Source organism: Anser cygnoides, chromosome 4 (assembly GCF_040182565.1).
Source record: "Anser cygnoides isolate HZ-2024a breed goose chromosome 4, Taihu_goose_T2T_genome, whole genome shotgun sequence".
In the NCBI taxonomy this organism is placed as follows: Eukaryota; Metazoa; Chordata; class Aves; order Anseriformes; family Anatidae; genus Anser; species Anser cygnoides.
This window is the reverse complement of record NC_089876.1, coordinates 15,613,044-15,635,000: the sequence shown is the minus strand read 5'-3', so window position 1 is coordinate 15,635,000 and position 21,957 is coordinate 15,613,044. Positions and strand designations below refer to the sequence as shown.

The 21,957-nt window shown below is 37.2% G+C and overlaps 1 protein-coding gene across 4 annotated transcripts in view; it reads right to left on the bottom strand.

The window, feature by feature from the left end:
- CPEB2 (cytoplasmic polyadenylation element binding protein 2) overlaps positions 1-21,957 on the bottom strand; it is a 54,233-nt gene that overhangs the window by 2,717 nt on the left and 29,559 nt on the right. For 3 of the 4 annotated variants that reach the window (XM_048046013.2, XM_013180056.3, XM_066995659.1), the window contains 7 exons: positions 20,194-20,217; positions 16,301-16,471; positions 14,586-14,675; positions 7,576-7,694; positions 7,142-7,256; positions 5,168-5,349; positions 1-1,233 (listed from right to left, as the gene is read on the bottom strand). The exon at positions 1-1,233 is cut by the window's left edge and continues 2,717 nt beyond it. In XM_048046013.2, coding sequence (XP_047901970.1) covers positions 1,006-1,233; positions 5,168-5,349; positions 7,142-7,256; positions 7,576-7,694; positions 14,586-14,675; positions 16,301-16,471; positions 20,194-20,217 — 929 coding nt within the window. In that variant the 3' untranslated portion in view covers positions 1-1,005. The remainder of the gene's footprint in view (positions 1,234-5,167; positions 5,350-7,141; positions 7,257-7,575; positions 7,695-14,585; positions 14,676-16,300; positions 16,472-20,193; positions 20,218-21,957) is intronic. The other variant, XM_048046023.2, reaches the window with a different exon arrangement.

Below are 21,957 nucleotides of genomic sequence, written 5' to 3'. Positions count from 1 at the left end.
TGCATAAAATTGAATTCCACTACTGACCAGGTCACAAAATGGCTGCACTTTCTAGTCTAAAACTAATTTGCATATTGTACACATGTAGGACATTTTTTTACTTCAGTCACAATAATGCATGCAAGTTTGTTTTTTTTTTTTGTAACAAATTTTGTAAATTTGCTCATGCTACCTAGTTTCAAGAGAGCCTTTTTTTGAACATTTGCAATAACTCACCTCTTGTTAATTAATAGTTCTAGTGCATGCATATGGTTTATACAGGTAAGTAAACATGCAATTTTTTCACATTCTAAAACTATGGCAGTTTAAGCCATATTGTGCTGCCTGCATTTTATCTGTAATGCAGTGTGTCTTAAACGTTTCAATCCCGTATTAATAGGTGGCATTACACATAACACCTATATAGCAGCAAAGCTAATACAGCTTGTGATTAAAAATGTTTAAAAATAGCTAATAAATCAGATTATCTTGAGGTATTATTTCTTGCAAGTCAAAATGGAGAGCAAAAAATCAACCCTAATTTTTAGTTTATGTATACACTGAAAATAGCAACAACAATAAAAATAAGCTTTTTGTAGCAGACATATTCCATCTTCACTATTTTGCTACCTTTGGTAAATTACTGGGGCAGATCTTGAAGTTAAAAACCCATGTTTAGAAATAAGTGCACGCTTCACCCACTAAATATAGCAGCAGACTGTGTGCCCCTACGCAAAAACATTCTCATATCTAGTTTTAACTTTACATATAAAAATAACTTGGAGAAAATACAAAAAAACATTTTATTTTAACATGAAAATATCACAAAAATTAGTAAGCCTGAGATGTAGGGTTTTGGTGAAAAACAAGAGGCTTGTAGTGTTTTGGCTGCTGATAAAGATGCATGTATTGATAGCTGGGGTGAAAAGCAGAAGAATGCACTTATTTCTTCTGCATGTCAGTATCTTCAAACACAGTAAGCCACATGCACCCTTCTTTCCTTATGTAGATGCTGGTTCACCATGTTTAATTCCAGCGGAAGTGGATCTGACGTGGGCGGTCAGCCCCCTCCTTTACCAATGGCTTATGGAATTCACGTCCTGCGCGGGAGTGGATATTTGCCCAACAAAACTCACAGTAATACTGCAGGCAAGTGACATTGGCACAAAAGAAAGGAGCAAACTTTCCACCACATCGTGCGCCCTGGCATTCGTCACACATCTGGTCATCCAACACATATGGCTTTACCTCCACCTGTTGGAGTAAAACAGAAACAATTCCAGTTAATACCTATTATTCCTGATTAAAGATATTTGAGCGTGTTCAGGTTTTTCTCCTTTTCCAGAAAAAACAAAAGTCTGAAATCAGCTACAGTGAATTAAATAAAGACATAAACGTTTTTTTATTACTGTTTACCATTTATCAGTTGCTGATCTATCCACACCAGAAAACTAAACAGTTCAAGGTGGACCTATAGAAATGCACTAAATATGTAATTAATATCTGCGTCAGAACCTCCACTTAATTTGTTCTGGAAAGATACTCTTGGCAAATGATAAAATAGAAGTATGTGTTGAAAATAAACCAGCAAGACCAAAGCTCTCCAAACTAATCTCATCAGCTCCTAAATATAACCCAAAATGAAACCCAGTTTTATGCTGTTTAGAAAATAATAAACATACAAGAATGTAGCCATTTACATATTAACTTGTTTTTTAAAAATCAAGAAGTCTCTGTATGCACTACCCTTGCGTGCAAGTTAAAAGTACTTTCATCAGGCTGGAATACAGACCTTCTAGCACTCCTGTCCTCTGTAATTTCACTCCCAATTTCTAATACAGTCAATATATGGTCAAATTTGGAGTTTCAGATCTTGGTCATCTATTGCTTTCCCTTTTTGTCGCTTTGAGCTGTATAGGAATTTGTATTGAATATGATTCTGAAAATATTTTTAAAAGACCATTTTGCATGTCTACAGACTGCTAGAAACACCTGTCTTACACAGCTTCTTTTTCCCAAACTCATCCGACTGCCAGAGTGGAAAAGTGGCAGGAGTCCAGTGGTAAATTTGCATTATGTCTCTGCATAACTGAACTGTTACAGACTGCGCTCAAACAGGAAGAAGAACTTCATAATAAAACACAAAATGAGTTGACTCCATTATTAAGGAATGTATTGTTGTCTTCCACGTTTTCCTTACTCTTTTTTAAAGACAGTATTTTCTGACTTTTGTTGGTAAAGAGGTATTCCAGTTTATACTAAAACTCATCGCTGTACAAAGATTTTACCTGAGATACTTACTACTAATTGAGAAGAATCCTACACATAGACATTGAGTTTATGTACCATACTCAGACAGAATGTTTGAAATAGCAAGAACTTCAAAATAAAATGACATTTTTCTATTGTATTTCCAGAGCTACAAAATACAGCTACCCACCACCCAAAGGTTTTGCAAAAGAATAATCTTTATGTTCCTAGCTTCAGAAGTGGATGCATACTTGACATATCAAGTACATATACGTCTGAAAAAAGAGTATGCTTCTTCCAATAGTATATATTCAGTACAAACTCCACTTATTACTTCACTACAACGGCCTTTCTTATCAGAATTTACTCAAACTTTCCAAAAACCAGCTACTTTATGCAGTGATTCTGACTGTGGTTCAAAATTGCTGAAAGCATGAAGCACCACGAATTGCACACGTTGGTGCATTGATGCACCAAGTTTAGTATGAAGATGATTTCAGATGTATTAGATACATATTTTGGGGAATGGAAATATCACATGAAGTGGATGGAGACTGCTGGCATATGAAAGTTAACAATGCTTGAAAGAATTGTTTGGAGCTGAAACGCCAAATGAGTTTCAATGAAATGTTTGGAGCTGAGCTTTCATATATGATGGAACAGGATGAGGAGCACTTTGCTGAAGGAAAACATCTGTTAGAGAAACTAAACATATCTGCATCAAAAGAACTGGAGAGAAGCTACAGAATACTTAGGTAGGGAAGAAGTTAAGATCACAGACGATGTCTGTAAAGTCACTGTGACACTAAGTTTTCCTATTAAGGTAGGAAAAGTTATATGCTAAAAAATGCTATAAATACGTTCAACTGAAGCTCAGAAGGATAAACAGGGGCATTGCAAAAATTTAACGATGAAAAAAACGACTTTTACACAGATAAAACGAGTTATGAAAAAAATGTGGAAAGACAGCAGATCTACAGAAACTGGATACAACTGGCCACAGAAAGGCTGCACTAAGGTGAAGTGTAGAACGACCTGCCTCCAAGATTGTACTGAAATGTGTCATGTATTGCTTAACTGGCCAGCATGTATTCGTATCTCAAATGAAGGCAGAACCTGAAGTAGGATTGCCTCCTGCATTTGTAAAATGTTCTTTATATTAATGTACATAACAGAGCTATATAAATAGGTATATAAATAACAGGACTGAACATATGATTTAGATATAGAGAAAATCCTTTAAAAATAACAAGATTGAAAAACCTCTGGCAAATGAACAGAACAGTTCGTAAACCCTCTCCATCATGATAAGGTTTAAAGACAAATTTGTTAAAATATTTAGATTTGGCCTTGCTGTATATTGCAAATAAAGCACCTCAGGGACAGCAGACATTTTGAAGGAAGAAACATCAAGGAAGATAACAAAGATGCCTGAATTACAGAGCTTAAGGAACTAGTTGCTAAAAAAAATTAGTTTTCAAGAATTAGAAAAGGGACACTATAGAAAGACCATGAATCCTCGAATCACAACAATTAAAAAAAGAAACTATGAGCATTTAGATACTTACAGAGAAAGCCACCTGCAGAAACTACTTGTACTTGGGGTAGGGCTTGTTATTTTGGGGTGGGGCAGGGGTGTAATAGTGATTGAAGTTTAACTTCAAATATTTAATTGCTGTTTGCATAAATTAAGTCTCACAGATATAACTCAAACTCCGCGCTTATGAACTCTAATAACTCTTAGGGTAGATTCTGTGGTTTTTTTTTTTTTAATTGTCCATTTTCCAAGTGGCCTGCTGCAGATGCCTGCTGTTTTAATAACGGGCATTTTTCCTGTTATGGAACTAATGAAAAGTTAGAACTAAAAACAAACAAAAGTTTGTAAAGAACAAACTCAGCTGTAAGTCACAAGAACACCAGCAGTCCCACCAGCAAAATATAGCCATCACATCTGGATGTGAAGACCATCCACGTTCAGACCCGCTCATCCTCTGGAAAGGATCATGCTTGGGGATTTCAGCTCAGTAGGCAACTGGTACCTGAGACACATGTAAAGGCTCCATTGCTCTGCCTGTCTGAAAGGAGAGAAGCCACACACCACCTCCCTACAGCAGACTTTAGTTAACTGTACTTTCTTCTTCCTATGTCTTTGATCTGTAGAGGAGACTGGACCTTGAACTACTTACTCAATCCTTCCTCCTCTAAGGCACTTTTTTTTTTTTTTAAACAGAACACCTATTAATACCACTGACTACCTCTGCAGCTCTCGACACCCAAACTAGTGACATTTAAAACTGACATAATTTAGATGTCAGTCTTCCTTGCTACTCTCATACTTCTAATTAAGAGCAATGAAGTGGACTAGTCTTCTTAGAAGTTAGTTTTGCTTTAGCTAGCAATAAGCATCTATAGCAACCAGAAACACACATTGGTAAATACTCAAGGCACTCTTAAACAGAAAGGATAAGGCATTTCACATTTTAAGTGTCAAGTCTGACTGATTTTCCGAAGTGCTGAGCACTGATATTTACGGCTGAAATTAATGGCAGCTGCAAATTAGACCTAGTCCGAAACCAATGAATAACAGAGTTTCCTACAAATGACAGAGGAATTATCACAGTATTTGGTTTCATCAGAATAAGGGATGGAAAAAGATTTTCAAATCCATTGCCCACGCACAACAAAACCAGGAACTTCAGAATGGAAAGAACATATGGCCTAACATATGTCCAAGGAACAAACTGCTGCTTCGTGGAATGTGCGTTGTTTGTTCAGGGGCATTCACGGTTTAACTCTTGGAACCTGTGGAGCTTCAGGAATACTAAAAGAAATGTAGGAGCTGGCATAAAAGCCAATCAGAATGCAACGTTACCGCACCCTGAGAGCTCTCAAATATCTAAAACCAAACAAGCAAACAAACAAATTTTGTGCAACTTACTCGTTTATCTATATCGCCATGCTGAAGTTGAACAAACCGAGCACTGATGGCAGCAATGTAACTCTGCTGATTGGAAAAAGCAACACGTCCAGCACCTTTTGGGTATTTCAGCTCAGGGTCAGTATCAATTCCTGCGTAACAAACTCCACCGTACAGACGGTCCATGATCATAGCCAATTCCACTATTAGGAAACAAAATAACGTTCACTTAAATTGTTCTTACTGTACAAACTTTAAATAGTATGCTTGTATTTAAAAATAGTAGAAAAGTTGATTTTCGTAATTAATTCTGCAACAACCTATGTAACAGTAATAACAAGAAATAGAAAAACATATGAATTAAGTTATGAAATACTCAGCAGACAGATCTTTCACGCTGTGGCTACACACATCCAAGGAACAATGGAATTGTAAGAACTTGCAGTCCCTGGTAACCTGGAACTGAAATTCCAGGGCAGTTTTCTTCAAGGCATTACAGCAAAAGACTTTTTGGGCAGGCATGGAATGCAAGCTGCGTAAAATAGATCCACATGCCACAAATTCCTTGGTCCTTGATCTCTGGCTGTCCACATGCTCTATGTCCTACTTGAATTTAAAGATGTAGTTAGCATCTTTTCAGCAGCCATGCAGAGCTTGATAATCTCCACAGCATGACACATCACAGAAACTCAAGTTCATAGAACCAAAATTCTCAAACCTCCCAAGTAAATGTTCTACCAAGTCTCTATTATTATTTTACACTGAATTCAGTTTTGCAATTCATGTAGGTGGAAAATATTTTTTTTCAGAATTAGTATCCTCTGTATTAGGATATAAAGTTGTCTGCAGCCATTGATTTTCAATATTTTTTTGAAAAGCCTGCTGAAGTTTTACCGCTTTTCTAAAGGCATGATTCTTATTTCACAGTGCCATAAAGGTTTCATTTTCACATATACAGGGGACTGTAAAGCTAAACATAAGAATGTGTCCATTAAATTTACCACAGACGTTCGGCAAAGCAATCTGGAGTATTTGGACTGAATTTACAGAAAATTCATGTGCAGTTGGAACATACTATGTTTATGTTCACGTACAGAGCTTGTAATACAGTCAAAGGTATAGTCTTAAAAGTGAAATAACAGAAGAGCTTTAGTATTGTGGGTCCAAGATATAAAAAATTAGAATTCTTTATACCCCCAAATTTGCACTATCACTTTGTGATTTTCTTGCACCTCCTATCTGAAAGCTCATTTTTTCTGTAAGAATACAACTTGGTACAAACTATGGAAGACTAATGAAGTCCAGAAGTCATTCTAAAAGAAGCTGGGATTTGAAATGCTGCATGCAACTTCCAACATTCACTTTAACCTACTTACTAGAAGGCCTCCATAAAATACTGTAAAAATCTACCACAATCAATCTCACAAAGCAAACTGTCAAGGTTGCAGACCAACCATTTCACAGCTACAGAAACACCTACATTTTCCTCCATACACTTCAGCAAGAGCCTAGAAAGAGTCCCACAGTCTTGCATAGCGTTGTGACATACCGACTGTGGTAGCTGTCTGAATTTCTTCCCTTTTGCCTTTATTTCTTACTCATTACCTATGTTTTTCCTTATCCATGTTACCCACCTGACAGTAGCAGAAGAGTAGCTAATGTACAATATCAAGTACAAATAGAACATGGTAGAGAAGTTTTCATACCATTATTTTAAAAACAAAAAAACAGCACTTTTGCTAATAAGATGAATGTATTTTCTACAGCTTTAGACACGTAGCAGCTTCCAGTAAATCTAAAAGATGAACAGTAATTTGTGGGCAACACCAGATGAAAACAGTTAATACTGTACTATGGTTATAACTATCAAGGCAGTCTTTTATTTTTATACCTACATACCTATAACTATCTATATGTATTTATATGCAATTATGCATGATTCAAATTATTTCCAGTAATCTCCCACTTTTAAAAACAGTCACAATTTATACGCACCAGCTCTTAATGGTCGAGGGACTCCTCCAACAAAAATTGTTTTTCGAGGATCAAGTGGCTGGGAACCGTCCATCACAAAGTCACTATCACTTAGATTCCAGGGACGGATCTGAACCTATTAAATACGAATGGTATATTTATATGGTTTATTAAAGAAAACGGTGTGCTACCCTAAGTTTCACTACATGGTGGATATGTGTTCATCAGCCTATATAAACTGTTAACAGTCAAATAATCCTATTAGTTGAGCATGTCTGGATGCTCTGTTTTAATCCTATTAATTCAAAACACTACAGTTCTTAAAATCACGACTGTTCCAGATGTTGAGTGCTGCCAATAGTAGTTTGCTTTTGATTATTTTCATCATTGTCATTTCAAATGCAGCTTTAGACAGATGGCAGCCATAGCCTGCAGGCCATCTACTGTTTACTTACTGGCTTGTCCTTGATAGTGGGACTGGAAACACATAGATAGAGCTTTCCATCTTCTTCAATGCAGGCGTCAATCAGTGCCTGGACAGAACTCTCTTCTTGGAACAAGAGGAATGCATAACCTGGGGTAAAAAATGAAAAAGAAAAAAAAAGGATAATTTTTTTCCTCATCTTTTCTTAATCATCTTTGCCAGTGACTTCTCCAACCAAATGTGCTTACTCCAAATGTAAAACAAAGTGAAATCAATTCTTTGATATTAGTCATCTTCTTCACCTATGCGCTAACTTCATGTAATCAGTAGAACTCCAGGCAAATACTTCTATCCTTAAAAAAAAAAACCTGTCAAAAGAGACTAATAATCAAATAAAAGCAAACATTTCTGCTCTATCATATACTGGAAGTTTACGCTGAGCATCATTCATTGGCAGCAACAGACATTATACAATGAAAATCCGACTTGGCACAAAGAACTAATCTCTATTCTAGAGATTAGATCAAAGTACTTTGTTACGTAAGTGACCCAGCAAGCCTCCTAAACAGTATAAAAATAGGAATTAAAATGCTTATTTAATGCTACAGTAAAAACAGTCAGACAAGCAAAGAACCTCACACATTAGCATGTTTTAATGGCTACAGTATAATGATACATACAAAATGTGTTGCTTTGCAGGTGCCCTGCAGTGCAATTAGGGTTGTATACGAAAATGGACTTTAACAGGACCATAAATCCTCATTTTTTTCTGATGTTACTAGCAAGCGTGGAATTTTCACATGAGTTATGTTTTATTACTTGGATGGAAAAGTAAATGCTGAAGCACCTGCTCTAGAGTGGACTTGGCAAGAGAGAGTGTGGCTGCTTTACCAAGCCTTCTGGAAATGATGCTGATTTTCTGAGAGGCACTGCTTAATCCCTGGCAATTCCATACTGCAAACAGCGTAGGTCAAGGCAAAACCAGAGCAAGATGCATCTCGATGAGCATTAATGAATCAATGTGTTTAGATGAATATAAGACCAGAGAAACTAATGTACAACTGATTATAAATATATGGGAGCAAAAGCAGGATTTAAATAAAAAGCTGTAAAGGCGTATGCTGGTGTTTCTAATAACCCATGCCTGATTCTCTTATCCCTCATACCATGGTCCCATCACAGCCACCTAGCAGGGACACATGACAAGGCTGTGTATATGCTATACTTTCATGTAAATCTAAGCTAGTTTCTTAAACAATTCTGTAGGGAATCTTTGAGCTCTGGCTGAAGCATTTCCTGGTGAAATACACCGTCATTAAAAAATATTGTTCAGCAATGAAAAATCTGTTTAAATTAAGCTTAACCAGTAACTACTGTTTAACGGGGATAACTTTCTGTATTTATCTTGCAATTTAAAATTCACATATTGCCCATGTAAAACTCACTGAATCAGGGTGTGTGCAGACTGGCATGGGTAAGTGATACCAGACCCACATAACTCTCCTCACTTGTGCAGAAGCCAGGTAAACACATTCCTGTTTGAATGGAGAGCCAGGACAAGAGCGATGGGAACACAAAAACTTGATTAACCAAGGTGAGGGCTAAACGGATATTATACAAAGATTTGCAGCCATAAGTGAGTAAAATAATTTGCTGGAAGACGATTTTTCATCAGTTTTTATCCTAAAGCATATCAAGGTTACTGCCATATAACTCCTGACACATAAATATAGTCAGTGTCCCCAGATGACCTACATCTGTATGTCTGCAGCTATTAATATGCTTAGCTGTGGGCTTGTGGAAAGACAGACAATTCCAACAGCAACTCAATGAGGGAACAATTACAGTTACTATATCCTACCACACCTGAAATAAAAGCAAGGAAAGCAAAACCAGAACTATACACTAATACTTATTTCTCAACACTATCTGCAAAAGAAGTCTGGGTTCGCTCCACCTAATTTTAAGCACCAGAGAGGCTTGTGTCATGAACTTAGTTGTTCTATTCCCCTTTTGAAGACATGGAGAAACCTGGCACAGCCTGCAGTACCAAACTGGTCTGGCTGTGGTTTTGCTGCACAGCTCCAGTCCTTCAATGACTTAAAAGGCATTTTAGTTTGCCCCCAAATACAGCCTGGAAGAAAACAACTAGTTGTCTTGGTGAACAAACCTGGCTATAGAATATAATTTGTTCCAGGTCCAGCATTTATAGACATACACAGCCACAGCCAATCCCTCCCAGAGGAGGCAGGGTAGGCTCGCACAGTCTGCACACAAACCACTCTTTGTCACTTGCCCCGTACCAGGGCACATTTCCGGGCACAAATCAATTATACGTTAGCCAGACTTCTGCAAGACCACAGATGCCCAGACATCCAGGCTCTCTATTAATTAACTAGAAAGAGCTTGCAAAGGGAAATTACACTCTTAGGTACTTCATTTAGGTACCATAAATTAGGAAATTAGGACTCTTCTTCCTACAGCTACCAGATGCCAGTGACTGTGGCACAAACTTAATTCTCACCTCTTTCTGCTTTCTTATTATACCTCTTTATTGAATTATTTTTCCCCCAACATCTAAAACTCTTGAACTATTGTGTACGTTAAATGCCTGTGTGTTAAATGTCTGCAAAAGTCACATGCGTATAGGTACGATGAGAAGGGTTTGTAGTAGTACTGAACTACAATTACTATGTGGGATAGAAAGTATAGGTAAGAACTGTGAAACATGGTAGGGAGGTAGGGTGAAGAGTAAGAGGTACTTTACTATAGAACAGCCTAACTCTCTAGTTTCTTGTTTTTCTGCTGTACCACATCTGCCATATAACTAACAGCTTCATACCCAATAGCAACGTAAGGCTGTTTACAATGGAAAAGAAAAGCTACTCTAATCGGATTCTTTGAAGGAAGCTGCTTCATGCCTTTGGGTCATGTGTACACCGACAGCAGCAGGTCACGATCAGGTATTACTTGCTGAGACAGATTGTATGGTTTGTACATGGTTTGCAAGTGAAAAGTATTAGATGAAACAAGTCTTATAAAAATGTCTTGTTCATGCGTACCAGCATGTATGCCTTTTGTGGCAGACAAAGTTCTGGTAACCCCTGTTAGCGTCAGACTAACTGTTGACCACATTCCTCTGCATTTTGGTGGAAGTGTTACTAATACTGCTGCTTCCAAAGGGAACGGGTAGGGGTGACATCTCCAGAAAACTACCTCAAAGAATACAGAAACCTTTTCGGAGATTATAACCGTCTGTAGAACAACATTCCCTGATATCTGAAGATACCGGAAATAAGAAACACACCAGATAAATTTGACGAATCCTAGCTGTATTACCAAACTTTCTTAAGAATTAGAACAAAACAAAACAAAACAACCCAGCAGCATGGCACTGTCCATACGAGCCAGCAGAGCCGTATTTTGTTTTACGGTTGGGTCCTACTGTTCCAACAGACTCTCCCCAGAGGAGAGTTAACAGCCTTAGTGCCCGTGCAATTCCTGCCCACAGGGTGCTACGTGCCACAGCTCAAAACAGACAAAATCAGCGCAAGCTACAGGTTAATACTGACAACTACATTCGATGGGAACAACTCACATTTGGGACGATACAGGAACTCTAATCTACTCCTTTTTAAAGAGATCTCATCACCATATTAATTAATCTTTAAAGCATAAATATTTTATGCAGCTTAGTCACCTCTGATCGAGAATTAACTCCAAATTACACTTGAAGAAAGTGCAAACTGACACAGTTGCGATTCAGCTATTAGCAAAGGCACTTTCCAATAAGGGGGTGGTGGTGTAGATTCACGTCAAGATCCAAACCCCCCTATTTCCATATTTCTACAGGCACTGCAGAAAGCTCCTCCTGTCGCCAGCAGAGACCCAGTTAATGCAGTCAGGGGTGTCTGGGCAGGGACTCAGCTGACCGAGTGGGACACGGAGGGGTCTGGCATGATTTATCCTCTGCGGTGCTTTGCCTAACCTCCAGCTGCTGCTCCCCAGTGGCGCGGGACTTCAGTAGGTACCGCTCCACATTTGCCAGCCCTGTGTAAATCTTTTTGATATCCTCAGTTTGGGCAAATGAATCAAGCACAATGTGCTTATGTTACAGTGACCTGAACAGCCCTCTATACTCCAGTGACTCTATTGGCAAGATTCCCATTGATTAAAGGAAGCTCAGACACTAATCACACATGAAGACACCTACAGCTACTAGCCTGAATACATAGCTCAGCCCTACCCAGGGACATTGAATAAGCTGATACCAAGTTCAACAGAACACAGATGGACTTACGGTTTTGTTCCTTGAACTAGAAATAGAACATTTTCAACCTATTTTTTTCAGTCAGTTGTAAATTAGCAGTTCTTAACCTTGAATAAATGAAGCTACCACATGACTACTGGGAGAGAATGCAATGGGAACACCAAGATAATTAGAAAAAGCTGGAGGTACTCTTTCTTTAAAACAGATTACCCTCTGTTTTATATAGACTGTAAATAGTACAGAACACACGAACAACTAACTGGACATATTTTGAAAGGCCTCTGGATCGGCATATCCCCACGGTACCACGTTGCCGTGAGCTTCACTACCATGAGAACGGAGTCCTCAGCTCGGCAGGTCGCTCTGAACACGTGTGAGGTTTCATAAATCAGTGTCTTTGCCAACTCACCAATAACAGGAGTTATGATAAACAGTGACAAGATAGAAGGGGAGGAATTCCTGATTACAGCTGGCAGATCACTTACTGACTTTGTACTTTGATCTCAACATAATCACTTTTTTTCTTCTTCACAAAGGAGTTTCCTTGTAAAGTTAGGGTGAAGTGTTTAAAATTCCTGTTTTCTTCCGGCCCAATTTTGTGTTGAACCAATACAAAATGTAATTAGTCAGGAAAAGGCAGTTGGTGTTTCTCAGGAGGCAGCCAGCCTTGACAGATCAGTACACTTTTTGTATTTCTTCAAGCAAAGAAATACTTATTATTAACTTGGCCTTCCCTCAGGACTTTCCATAAGCAGAGAGCCTGGAAGGAAGCACAGCTTGGAAAACTTAACAAGAATATTAAAAAAAAAACAAAACGCAAAACAAACGAACAACAAAAAAACCAGGCTGCATCTCTTCACCATAGAGAATGCTATTGTGTAGAATAGCCCAGAACCAGATAATGCTGAGATGTCTTTGGAGAGTAACACTATTTCAAATATCTAACGAGACTGGACAAAAATAGATGTACATTGAATTAGCTCCATGCAGGGTAATAAACTAGTCATTGAAGATTAAAAGTACAAAAAAATGAAGTCCTTCTGCTAATATATGTTGCTTATATTGGTAATTACTGGTCAGGCTCAAAGATTTCTTAGCATTTAGCCTATTTTTAGCAGTTTTAGAAATCTTATTAAATATATATACACAGTTCTTGCCTGCACAAGTAACATTCAAATATGTAAGACAAATTTCTATGATATTTTATAGCAAAATAATCACAGTTCCTATCTGGTCTAGTGAAAGAACCAGATATAAACTCAGTTCAACAGTTAATAGTAAATTATATTTCCAGTGTATCTATAAAGAGAAACCTACTCTGTATTTTAAATGTGCCAGGCTACTGTCACATTACAAAGCAATGCTGAATATTGTAGTAAACTGATAATTAGACTAAAGTTTTAATTGTTATCAAGCTTCAAATAAGGATCAGTTAATCATGTGAAATCAACTTAACGCTTTGTATGTGTTTGTGAGTTAATTACATCAACAGAATAATTTTAATTATATCAGCTTTAATCTACATTCTCTGCTTTTAAGAAGCTCTGCTTAGAATATACATAAAAATATATATTTAGTATAGTAATTATACATTTTCCAACTATACAAAGAGCTTTATTAAACAAGGAAGTCTGAAAATGTATCCTTAAGATGTTCAGATTCTGAGACAGGACTATCTCCTTGGAAATTATTGCCAGGACTCATTCCTTTCAGCGAAGAATATATTAGACCTTCCCTCTTTGATATATACATCAAAAGCTCTGTGAGTTGCCTCTCCTTCAGTTGCTCAAGAATTTCTCTTGGTAAATTATGAATGGAGATGCACTCCTTAGGATAGTTAAACTTAGCTAGACAGTAGCTTTGTACATCAGGCTGACAATCCAAAAAGCCAAAGCCTCTCTGTGTTTGAATTTCCATATAGTGTTCATAAGAACTATTTAAATACTTTCAATTCCTTTCCCTACTCTTCAGATGATGATCTGGGACAATATCCCTGTCTTTTTTTGACAGCATAGGTGGTCAGATAACTGAAGAATCAGTTTATAAAGGCATTAAGTGCCTATATTTGTTACTTCCATGGAAGAATAAATGGCTGCACTTGCTACAAAATGAATAACCTCTGGATCAGATTTTTGCATTTATTTTATATGTACTAATACATGAGCAGACCTGTACAGAGATAAGCTACGTAATTTAGATTACTTAAATGTACAGAGTAGTTTGTTGAACATTTAGATTTTGAATATCAAAGAGCAATACTAAAAATAGCTAAAATCAATATTTATCCAGTTCTCAATAAAGATAGTTAGCGCTTCAATAGGAAGTTCACATCTTAAAAATGAAATAAACATAAAATTGAGTATTTTAATAATATACTCAAATACATCCTTCTGAATACTGTCTGTAACTTTCTAGAAGAACTTTAATCTACGACCTAGTGTTAAAATTTGATCAAATTTCAGTTTTAGGAATTAGAAATGCAAATACAGACCTTAGAATTAATGACGTGTACAACCACATAATGCTGATCTAATATTTGGGAAATGAGAATATAGGAGCTTCTTCAGAAGACCAGCACTGAATGAGGCACAGTACTAAAACAATTCTGTTTTATACTTGGTATGTTAAGGATCCTTGTCTGAACACGCATTGAAACTGTAGAATTAACTGTTCACAGGGATTGCGAATTATACCCTTTGGAAAAAGATGAGATAGTTCCCCAGATTAAGAATTGCACTCAGTGACTGGTCAAAACCTCCCAACTCTCTTACCTTTTGGTGGAAAATAGGACTTGCTTTCTGCTTTGTGAGGCCAGTCTACTACCAAAGGTCCAAATCGTCTGAAGCTAGCAGTAATTTCATCTGAAAAGAAGTACAACAGTTGAAATTAAAATCAATAACATAACTAAATAAAGAAGTACTATCAAATGAAGATCTTGTTTTTTAGCAAAGGTTGAGGTTTCAAGGAAAAAGAGAAGCAAAAAACTTAAATAGATACATCTTCCAAGTGTTAATATTTACCCAAAATATTTCTGGTGATTTTATGCTTACTTTTTTTTTTAATTTTATTTTTATTTTTTTTATTGCTCAGCAACAGCTGATTTCAGAAGGATGTGGACAACTGAAGGCAATGGTGAAAACTGGTGTGTTACTTTTTTATATTCAGGATCAGGTTTGAATACAACCGAAATAATTTATTGTTTAGTGATCTACATTCCAGACCTTTGTAGGCAAATGTTCTTATAATAAGTACCACAATTAGCATGATAGTACTTTCCAGCAGATACTGTGAACAGAAACTGAAAATCACCTATTTAGCAATGCTTCTAATATAACCATGAATAGGCCTGTTGCAAGATCCACTACGCTCCTTCATGATGTCTTTCTACACCAGCTGCTGCTTCCTGCCATTGCCTGCAAGAACCTGTGTCATGAGAAACAATAACACGACCCTAAACTCTACAAGAGCAGTAACTCGTCAAACACAAATATACTCTATTTGTTTCGGTTGCATCCTGTCATCAGCATATAAACAGGAAAGAAAGAAAAGGTATCTCCATGTGTCTTTGTTTAGCATTTGTATTAAAAGCAACAGTGCACTTTTGAGTTTGAAGCTAAAGTGCACCAAAAAAGCTGAAGTATATGAAAAGAAATCATTTAGTACGTTTCCGGAGAGCACTGTCATGAAGATGAAACCAAAATATGGTCTCCCCATGTCTGAAAGATAATTAACCACAGTCAGCTTATTTGGTATGCAAGTTAGTCTAGGATTACAATGAACCTTGTAAACGGACTTCTGTTTACATTACAAAGCTAGCATGCAATTTACAGTTATCTGCACAGGAGAAACCTAGTATTATACAGCATGATTGCTTCAGATCAGCACTATTATACAAAGCAATTCCAACTGCATCACATAATAATCTGAACTTCCCTGCTATCTTCTGTATTCAATGCATCACACAGGGCTCTGCCACTGACCTTCCTCTGCCTTAGTTTCTCTATTTAGGAACACGAATAATATTAACCTTTCTAAACCACTTCTGAGATGCTCAGGTAAAATAGAATTTGAAATTCAATTACTAAGAGACATTTCCTGTGAATAGATGATGAAGTATGTTCAGGTAGAGGACACTACGAAGGGCTAAGCTGTATATGAAAGGAATATACATGCCCCATACCACTGCAAGGTAAGCATAAGCAACAAATTCCAGGTTTCAGATGGAACTCTGCAATCTGGAAGTGTGGAAGCATAAACGAATAAATCTTCTCAAAATCAAAAGGAATGGATGACATCAAGTGATACTAAGTGAAACGTACCCATCAACATACCCATCTCATTAAAAACAAATCAAAAAACATGAACTGTAGTTGTAGCCTCTTATACAACATTATTTTGCTGGGTGGTTTACTTTCATTACCTCATTTAGGTTTTTCTCTTTCTCCCTCCCTCCAAACCTCATTTGCGTAGTTTTCGGGCAGCTCACCTTCATCAATATCTGGTGGAAGACCTCCAACAAACACTTTCCGAGAAAAACGCTCAATTCGTTCCCCATTCTGATGACCTGAATAGCAGGTAGGTGAATTCAACACTCCGACTTGATCACTGTGACCATCGTCCAGCAACCCATCGTCTATTGGGAAGAGGGAAGAACGGCCTTAAAAAGAAAAAAATAACATATTAAAACAATTCTGTGGCAGTACATAGTTATGTAATTTTAGAACGGGTAATGGGGGAATAGCGGTCTGGAAAGTAAAAATAAAAACAACAAGAAATTAGAAAAGCATACATTAGTTTAAGAAAAATTAAGATAATGAAAAATACGTTAAATCTTTAAAAAGGAAATTCCAGGTTGTAAACTGACATCTCTGTAAGCATAATACCTCATACTACGTTATATTGAAGTTACTCTGCTGCATCAAGTAAGATAATAATTTGCTTTTAAATAGAGGGTATTACATAGAAAGAGATTATATTAAGGGCTGCTTAAGTGAATTTATAATTAGTTTGCCTTTGGTTTAGCTTCAAGTTAAAGTGATAGCTTCTATCACATGAATGACTACCGCACGTCTAAAAATTACACTTTAAGTGACCTGAGGGAAATGAAAAAATATATACACAGTAGGACATTTCAGATAGGTATGATTTCTCTATTCTTTTGAAATTATCTGATTCTGATAATGCAAGAACAGATCAGTTTCTGTGAAAGCAGGAGAGAATTTTAATGAGCGTGCATAATGTAACACTTGAAAAATGAGTCAATGCTGATTTATACTGGCTCTGAATTTTACAACAGTTGCAAAGGGAAGCCTTTTTGTGGTTCCTAACATGTAGCAGTCTGCAGTGAGACTACAGTTACCCTTTTCTGAGGACAAGACAAACCAGGCTTTCCAGGGGTTGCTGTTCCATGTCTCTCCCCCGGTAGAAATGAATGTTCAAACTGAAAAGCTAGTTGCAACTGTGAAATCCAAGAAGCCCACAGGACACCTTTGCAATTGCAAAGTGATCAACACTGACATATAGATGGCAAAGGGGAGTGAAAACATGGTATTTCCGTCCTACTTTCACACACACAACCACTTTCATAATTTGCAAATTTTATAGAACTCCAAAAGAGAAGACCCCGAAGGTCAGGTTATGAATTCAGGTTATTCAAACTTTCACTGCTTTAGTGCAACAAGGATTAATAACAGTTTCAAATTCAGAAGTTAGTCTGAACTGCAGAAAAGTCCAAAAAGAAAAATTTTGGTTGAAACAAAAATACTCCACATCAGCATTTATTCTGAAATGCAATTTTGCTGTTTCCCTCTCACTTTTTAAGTTGTTATTACTTAGGACATTCTGGAATTCAGCTGCCTTCCAAAAACAAAAGAAGCAAGCAAAACCAAAAAACCAACCTAGCACAGTTTTGGGAGACAAGTTCATTTTCCACCTCAAATACCCAATTTACTCTAAGTTCACCCACTGCAAATGGATAGGCAGAAGCAGTGAGCTCCTGACACTGGAGTCTGCAGTATCTCAGCTGTGCTTCGTACTGCAACCTGTAACTTTTATCCCACCTCAGGAAAGCCCCCTAGGGACACCCGCAGAAATTGTGCAGATAAGCCAGGGATGAGAGCAGTAGGAAGGCCATTTGTTTCATGTTAGACCACCTGAGATCAAGTGCTTAAAGACATGGCTGGAGGAAGAGAGCGCAAACATCATGACTAATGACCCACGTTGTGGTAATAACACCTGTAGGCCCTAAGCTGATATCTGAATCCACTATAAAAATACAGTACATCAAAAACACCGAATGAAAACACAAGGTGATAGAAATTAACTAAATGTAATCAACACGTGGATCCAAACAGAAGCAGGACCACTGGACTGTACTGCATTAACAAAGCCAGTGACTGTGATATCTTTATGGTGGCATTTCCCAATTATGTCTAAAGGGCTTATCTGATAGAGAGGAACACAGCAACCAGGAAATTGCAACGTGCTCCCTCCTTCCATTAAAAACGGTGATGTGTTTGGAAATATCCTAATATGGTGGGAAGCAAGCGATGGCATCCCTGCTTGCTATCACAAGGAGGCATTCAGCAGCTGGGTAACAGGAGCAGGAGAGCACCTTGAAAACTGGAAGCAAGTAGGCTGTGTTCGATGGGGCAGCAAAGTCAGAAAGCAATGGACAAACAGAAGGTTAACGCAGCTGGAAGAGGCAGCAAGGGAGATTCTTCCTGCAAATGATATATTTAGACATAAGAGGAACAGGACCACACTATGACAACCCAAAAAGGAAAAGACCGCAGCAGCTAAGTAGTGTTGATGTGAGTTTCAAGTTATGAAACTCGCAGTTATAAGAATGATGATCAGGTCTTATGCATATATGAAGAAGTGGTAATATTCTTTCAAAAATATGCCAATCCTAATTAACTTGTTGGTTACAATATGGCCACAAAAGCATCTTTCTTTTTTTTCTTCTTCTTCTTTTCTTCCCCCCTTTTTTTGAACAAGCAAACAAAAGGCACAGACACACGATTTATACTTACGGAAGGTACCTGTCCCAGCCTATTGAAGGGGGGTTGGAATTATATGATTTTTAAGGTCCCTTCCAACCCAACCCATTTGATGATTCTATGATCTCTTCAGATAATGAAAATTAAGTTTTTATGTTTCTCAAAGTAATTCTTAGATAATTCCATTTCTGACTTACAAATACATAGGAAAGAAACTCAAAAGAATAATCCTCAGAGTAATTTATTCTTTTCCCCACAGACCAATGTCAAAATCTAAGGACAACAAGAATCTAAGGCTGTTTCCATTACGAAGCAAACCATCAGAAAACATTTTGAAGAGGTATCAGTGAGATCAGTTTTTCTTTAATGTGGGGAAAGGTTTGCCAAAAGCACTGTAGCTCCTCAGAGAGCTAAGATGACATTGAGGACAATGGATTAACACACTTAGTGCAGCACGCTCTGACTCCAAACACCTCTTCCTCCCTCCTCTCCACTTTTAAATGCTTCTCATCTGAAGAAAGCAAAAAGGTCACTTTCTAGGCTTTCCGATTTCTCCCAAAGACTGAATTAAAAGGATAAGCCCCTTTAAATACTCATTTCTTTTTGTTTTATGACAGTGAAAAGGATTAAGCAAAATCTACCAGAAACTTTCCAAAGACAATTGTGCTATTACACATGGTCTACGACATTATTCTTTCAAATGGGGCTCCTGAGCAACCCGTTATGAACCAATGCAGAGATCAAGGCAGACAGACAGACAAGAAATTCTGTGTATATTGTGAATATTTTGAAGCTCTTGAAGATCTGTATGATTTGCTGCACACTTTACCTCGTCTTTGTAACACCCACTGGTGACTTTCTCATATAGCTGAATCAGTATTGGTTTTCTGGGGTCAGTGAACATATATTGATTTATACTATGAGAATTTATTTACCATTTCCAAGGGCCGTCCACTAGATTTCTTCCTAAGTTTATGAAATATTTTTAGGTTTTACTCTGTACACTAGCACTTACACAGAAGCAAAGGGAGATGAGTTAGAACAACCAGCAAACGGTATACTTTTAAAGGGGGCAACAACTGCAAGCAGTTACCATTAGCATGAACAAAATTATGATTAGAGCTACAGAGCTTTAACTGATTAAGGGATTTGGAATTCAAACTCTGAGAGAGAGAGTTTCATTTGAAGAGATTCAAACTAAAAAAAGAGATCAATGATCAAAGCAATCTAGACTGCACCCCTCACACCCTCCATCTCCCCCGTATTAAGGAAACATGCAGATAAGCGCTTATAATCAACAATCTGGATTAATTAATCATAATGATCAGTAACAGCTCCATCAGGATTAATTGTACTGTAACAAACAGAAGTGAATTACCTCGTCTTCGCCCATAACTCCTCGCTGCATGTAAACAAAGGACAAATTGTAAAATGTCAAACAACTGTGTTATGCCCACATATGAAAATATTTATCATACAAAAAACGATGTGGGTGAGCAATAAATAAAAATCTGCATTGGTATTTGCCACTGCTAATTGTAGATTAGACTGCAAATAAACTGAAGTCTTACTTAAATATCCCACTATTTTACTACTCAACTGATGTTAGCAGCAGCTGTAAGGAATATACTATAAAACACAGCAATATCATTGCACAAATGTTAATTATTCAATGTGCCTTTATACTTGATCTTAACTTCATGTTAATTACAGAAGCATAAAATGTAGTAACTTTAAAATTCATCTCCACAAACGCAATTTGCATCTTAGAAAAGTGTCTCATTATTACGCAGGGCACTGCAACTGAAAAAAGGAAAATATTACTTTAAAAAGCATGTAGCCAGCATTAAATTAATCACAGAAACATTCTGGTCCATGGAACAGTTTGTACAGTCCTTTGCAGTGACAATGCAAATGCTATAAGCCATGACCTTCCTTTTTCATGAAAAGACCTAGCAGAAAATTAACCGCAAGGTTTTGTTTGAAACAAAAGACTCCTTGTGGTAGCAAACAAAATCAGGGCACAAGTCACAAGAAATGGCATTGTATCACAAATACTGCACAAAGGCAAAGCAACAATTTCTGACAGACTGCAAGCAAGTCCAAGATTTTCCTAACTTCTGAGTTTTGCAAGATTCTTAAAGGGATCTTACTCACAGCTACAGTTCAGCAGACTGCACTGACTGCTCCTCAGCCTGAAGGCTGGGCAACTAAAAATAGGCAGATTACTAATACAAAAACTATCAAGCTATGTGTAATTTTTAGTTACGTTTCCACAAAGTATTTTCAATTCCTGTTTCTCAGACTTCATATCTGAGAAAGATTACTTTAATCATTATAGCACTGTAGTTAAATATCCACACAGATCACTATAAACCATGTTACCGTGACATTCATGAACAAAGATTACTGTGTCCCCCCATTAATTTTATTTTTATTTTACTAGGACTCCATGCACAGATCTCTCCTAAAATGCAACTTTGGTTGTGAGACACTGATACACATGCAGTCTCACAAAGTCAATGATTCGTGAAGTAAATTCACTGTTCCATTTCCATATTGTTGAATACTTATATGCTGGTATTTACCATTTGCATGGGGATTTTTCAAAATTTTTAGTAAGTTTATATATATTTTTTATTCTCTTTATTTTTTCCTACTAGGAATTCAGTGGACTGCTTATGGAATTCTGAGAATCTCTCTCGTATTTTTCTCCCTTAATACTTTTGATTTCTTACACAACATTAAGTATATTCCTATCCAACTTGCACTGAACTTGCTTTCTAATTTATTTTCTTCCACCTGAAAGAATCGCTGTGGATTAGAACAGTCTTTTGCTTAGTTTTTCATACCCTTCAACTTTTCACTAGTGATCCAAAACCAGAAATCCCAGTTTCAACAAGACTGGAAACACCTGAATTCAGATTTCCCATATGAAAATAGCATCCACAAAAGGCAACATATTCTTCAACAGAGGATGCGATTAGTTCTCTTATCAGTCGATGCAGCATAAGGAGACTAATGTCTAACTTCAGACTTGTTTTCATCTGAAGTCAGGCACTGACAAGAGAGCAGCTCTGCTGCTGCTGCAGCGTGGAGGGATCTTTCCTGACTCTTGGACACAGTGACTCACAGGCAGCAT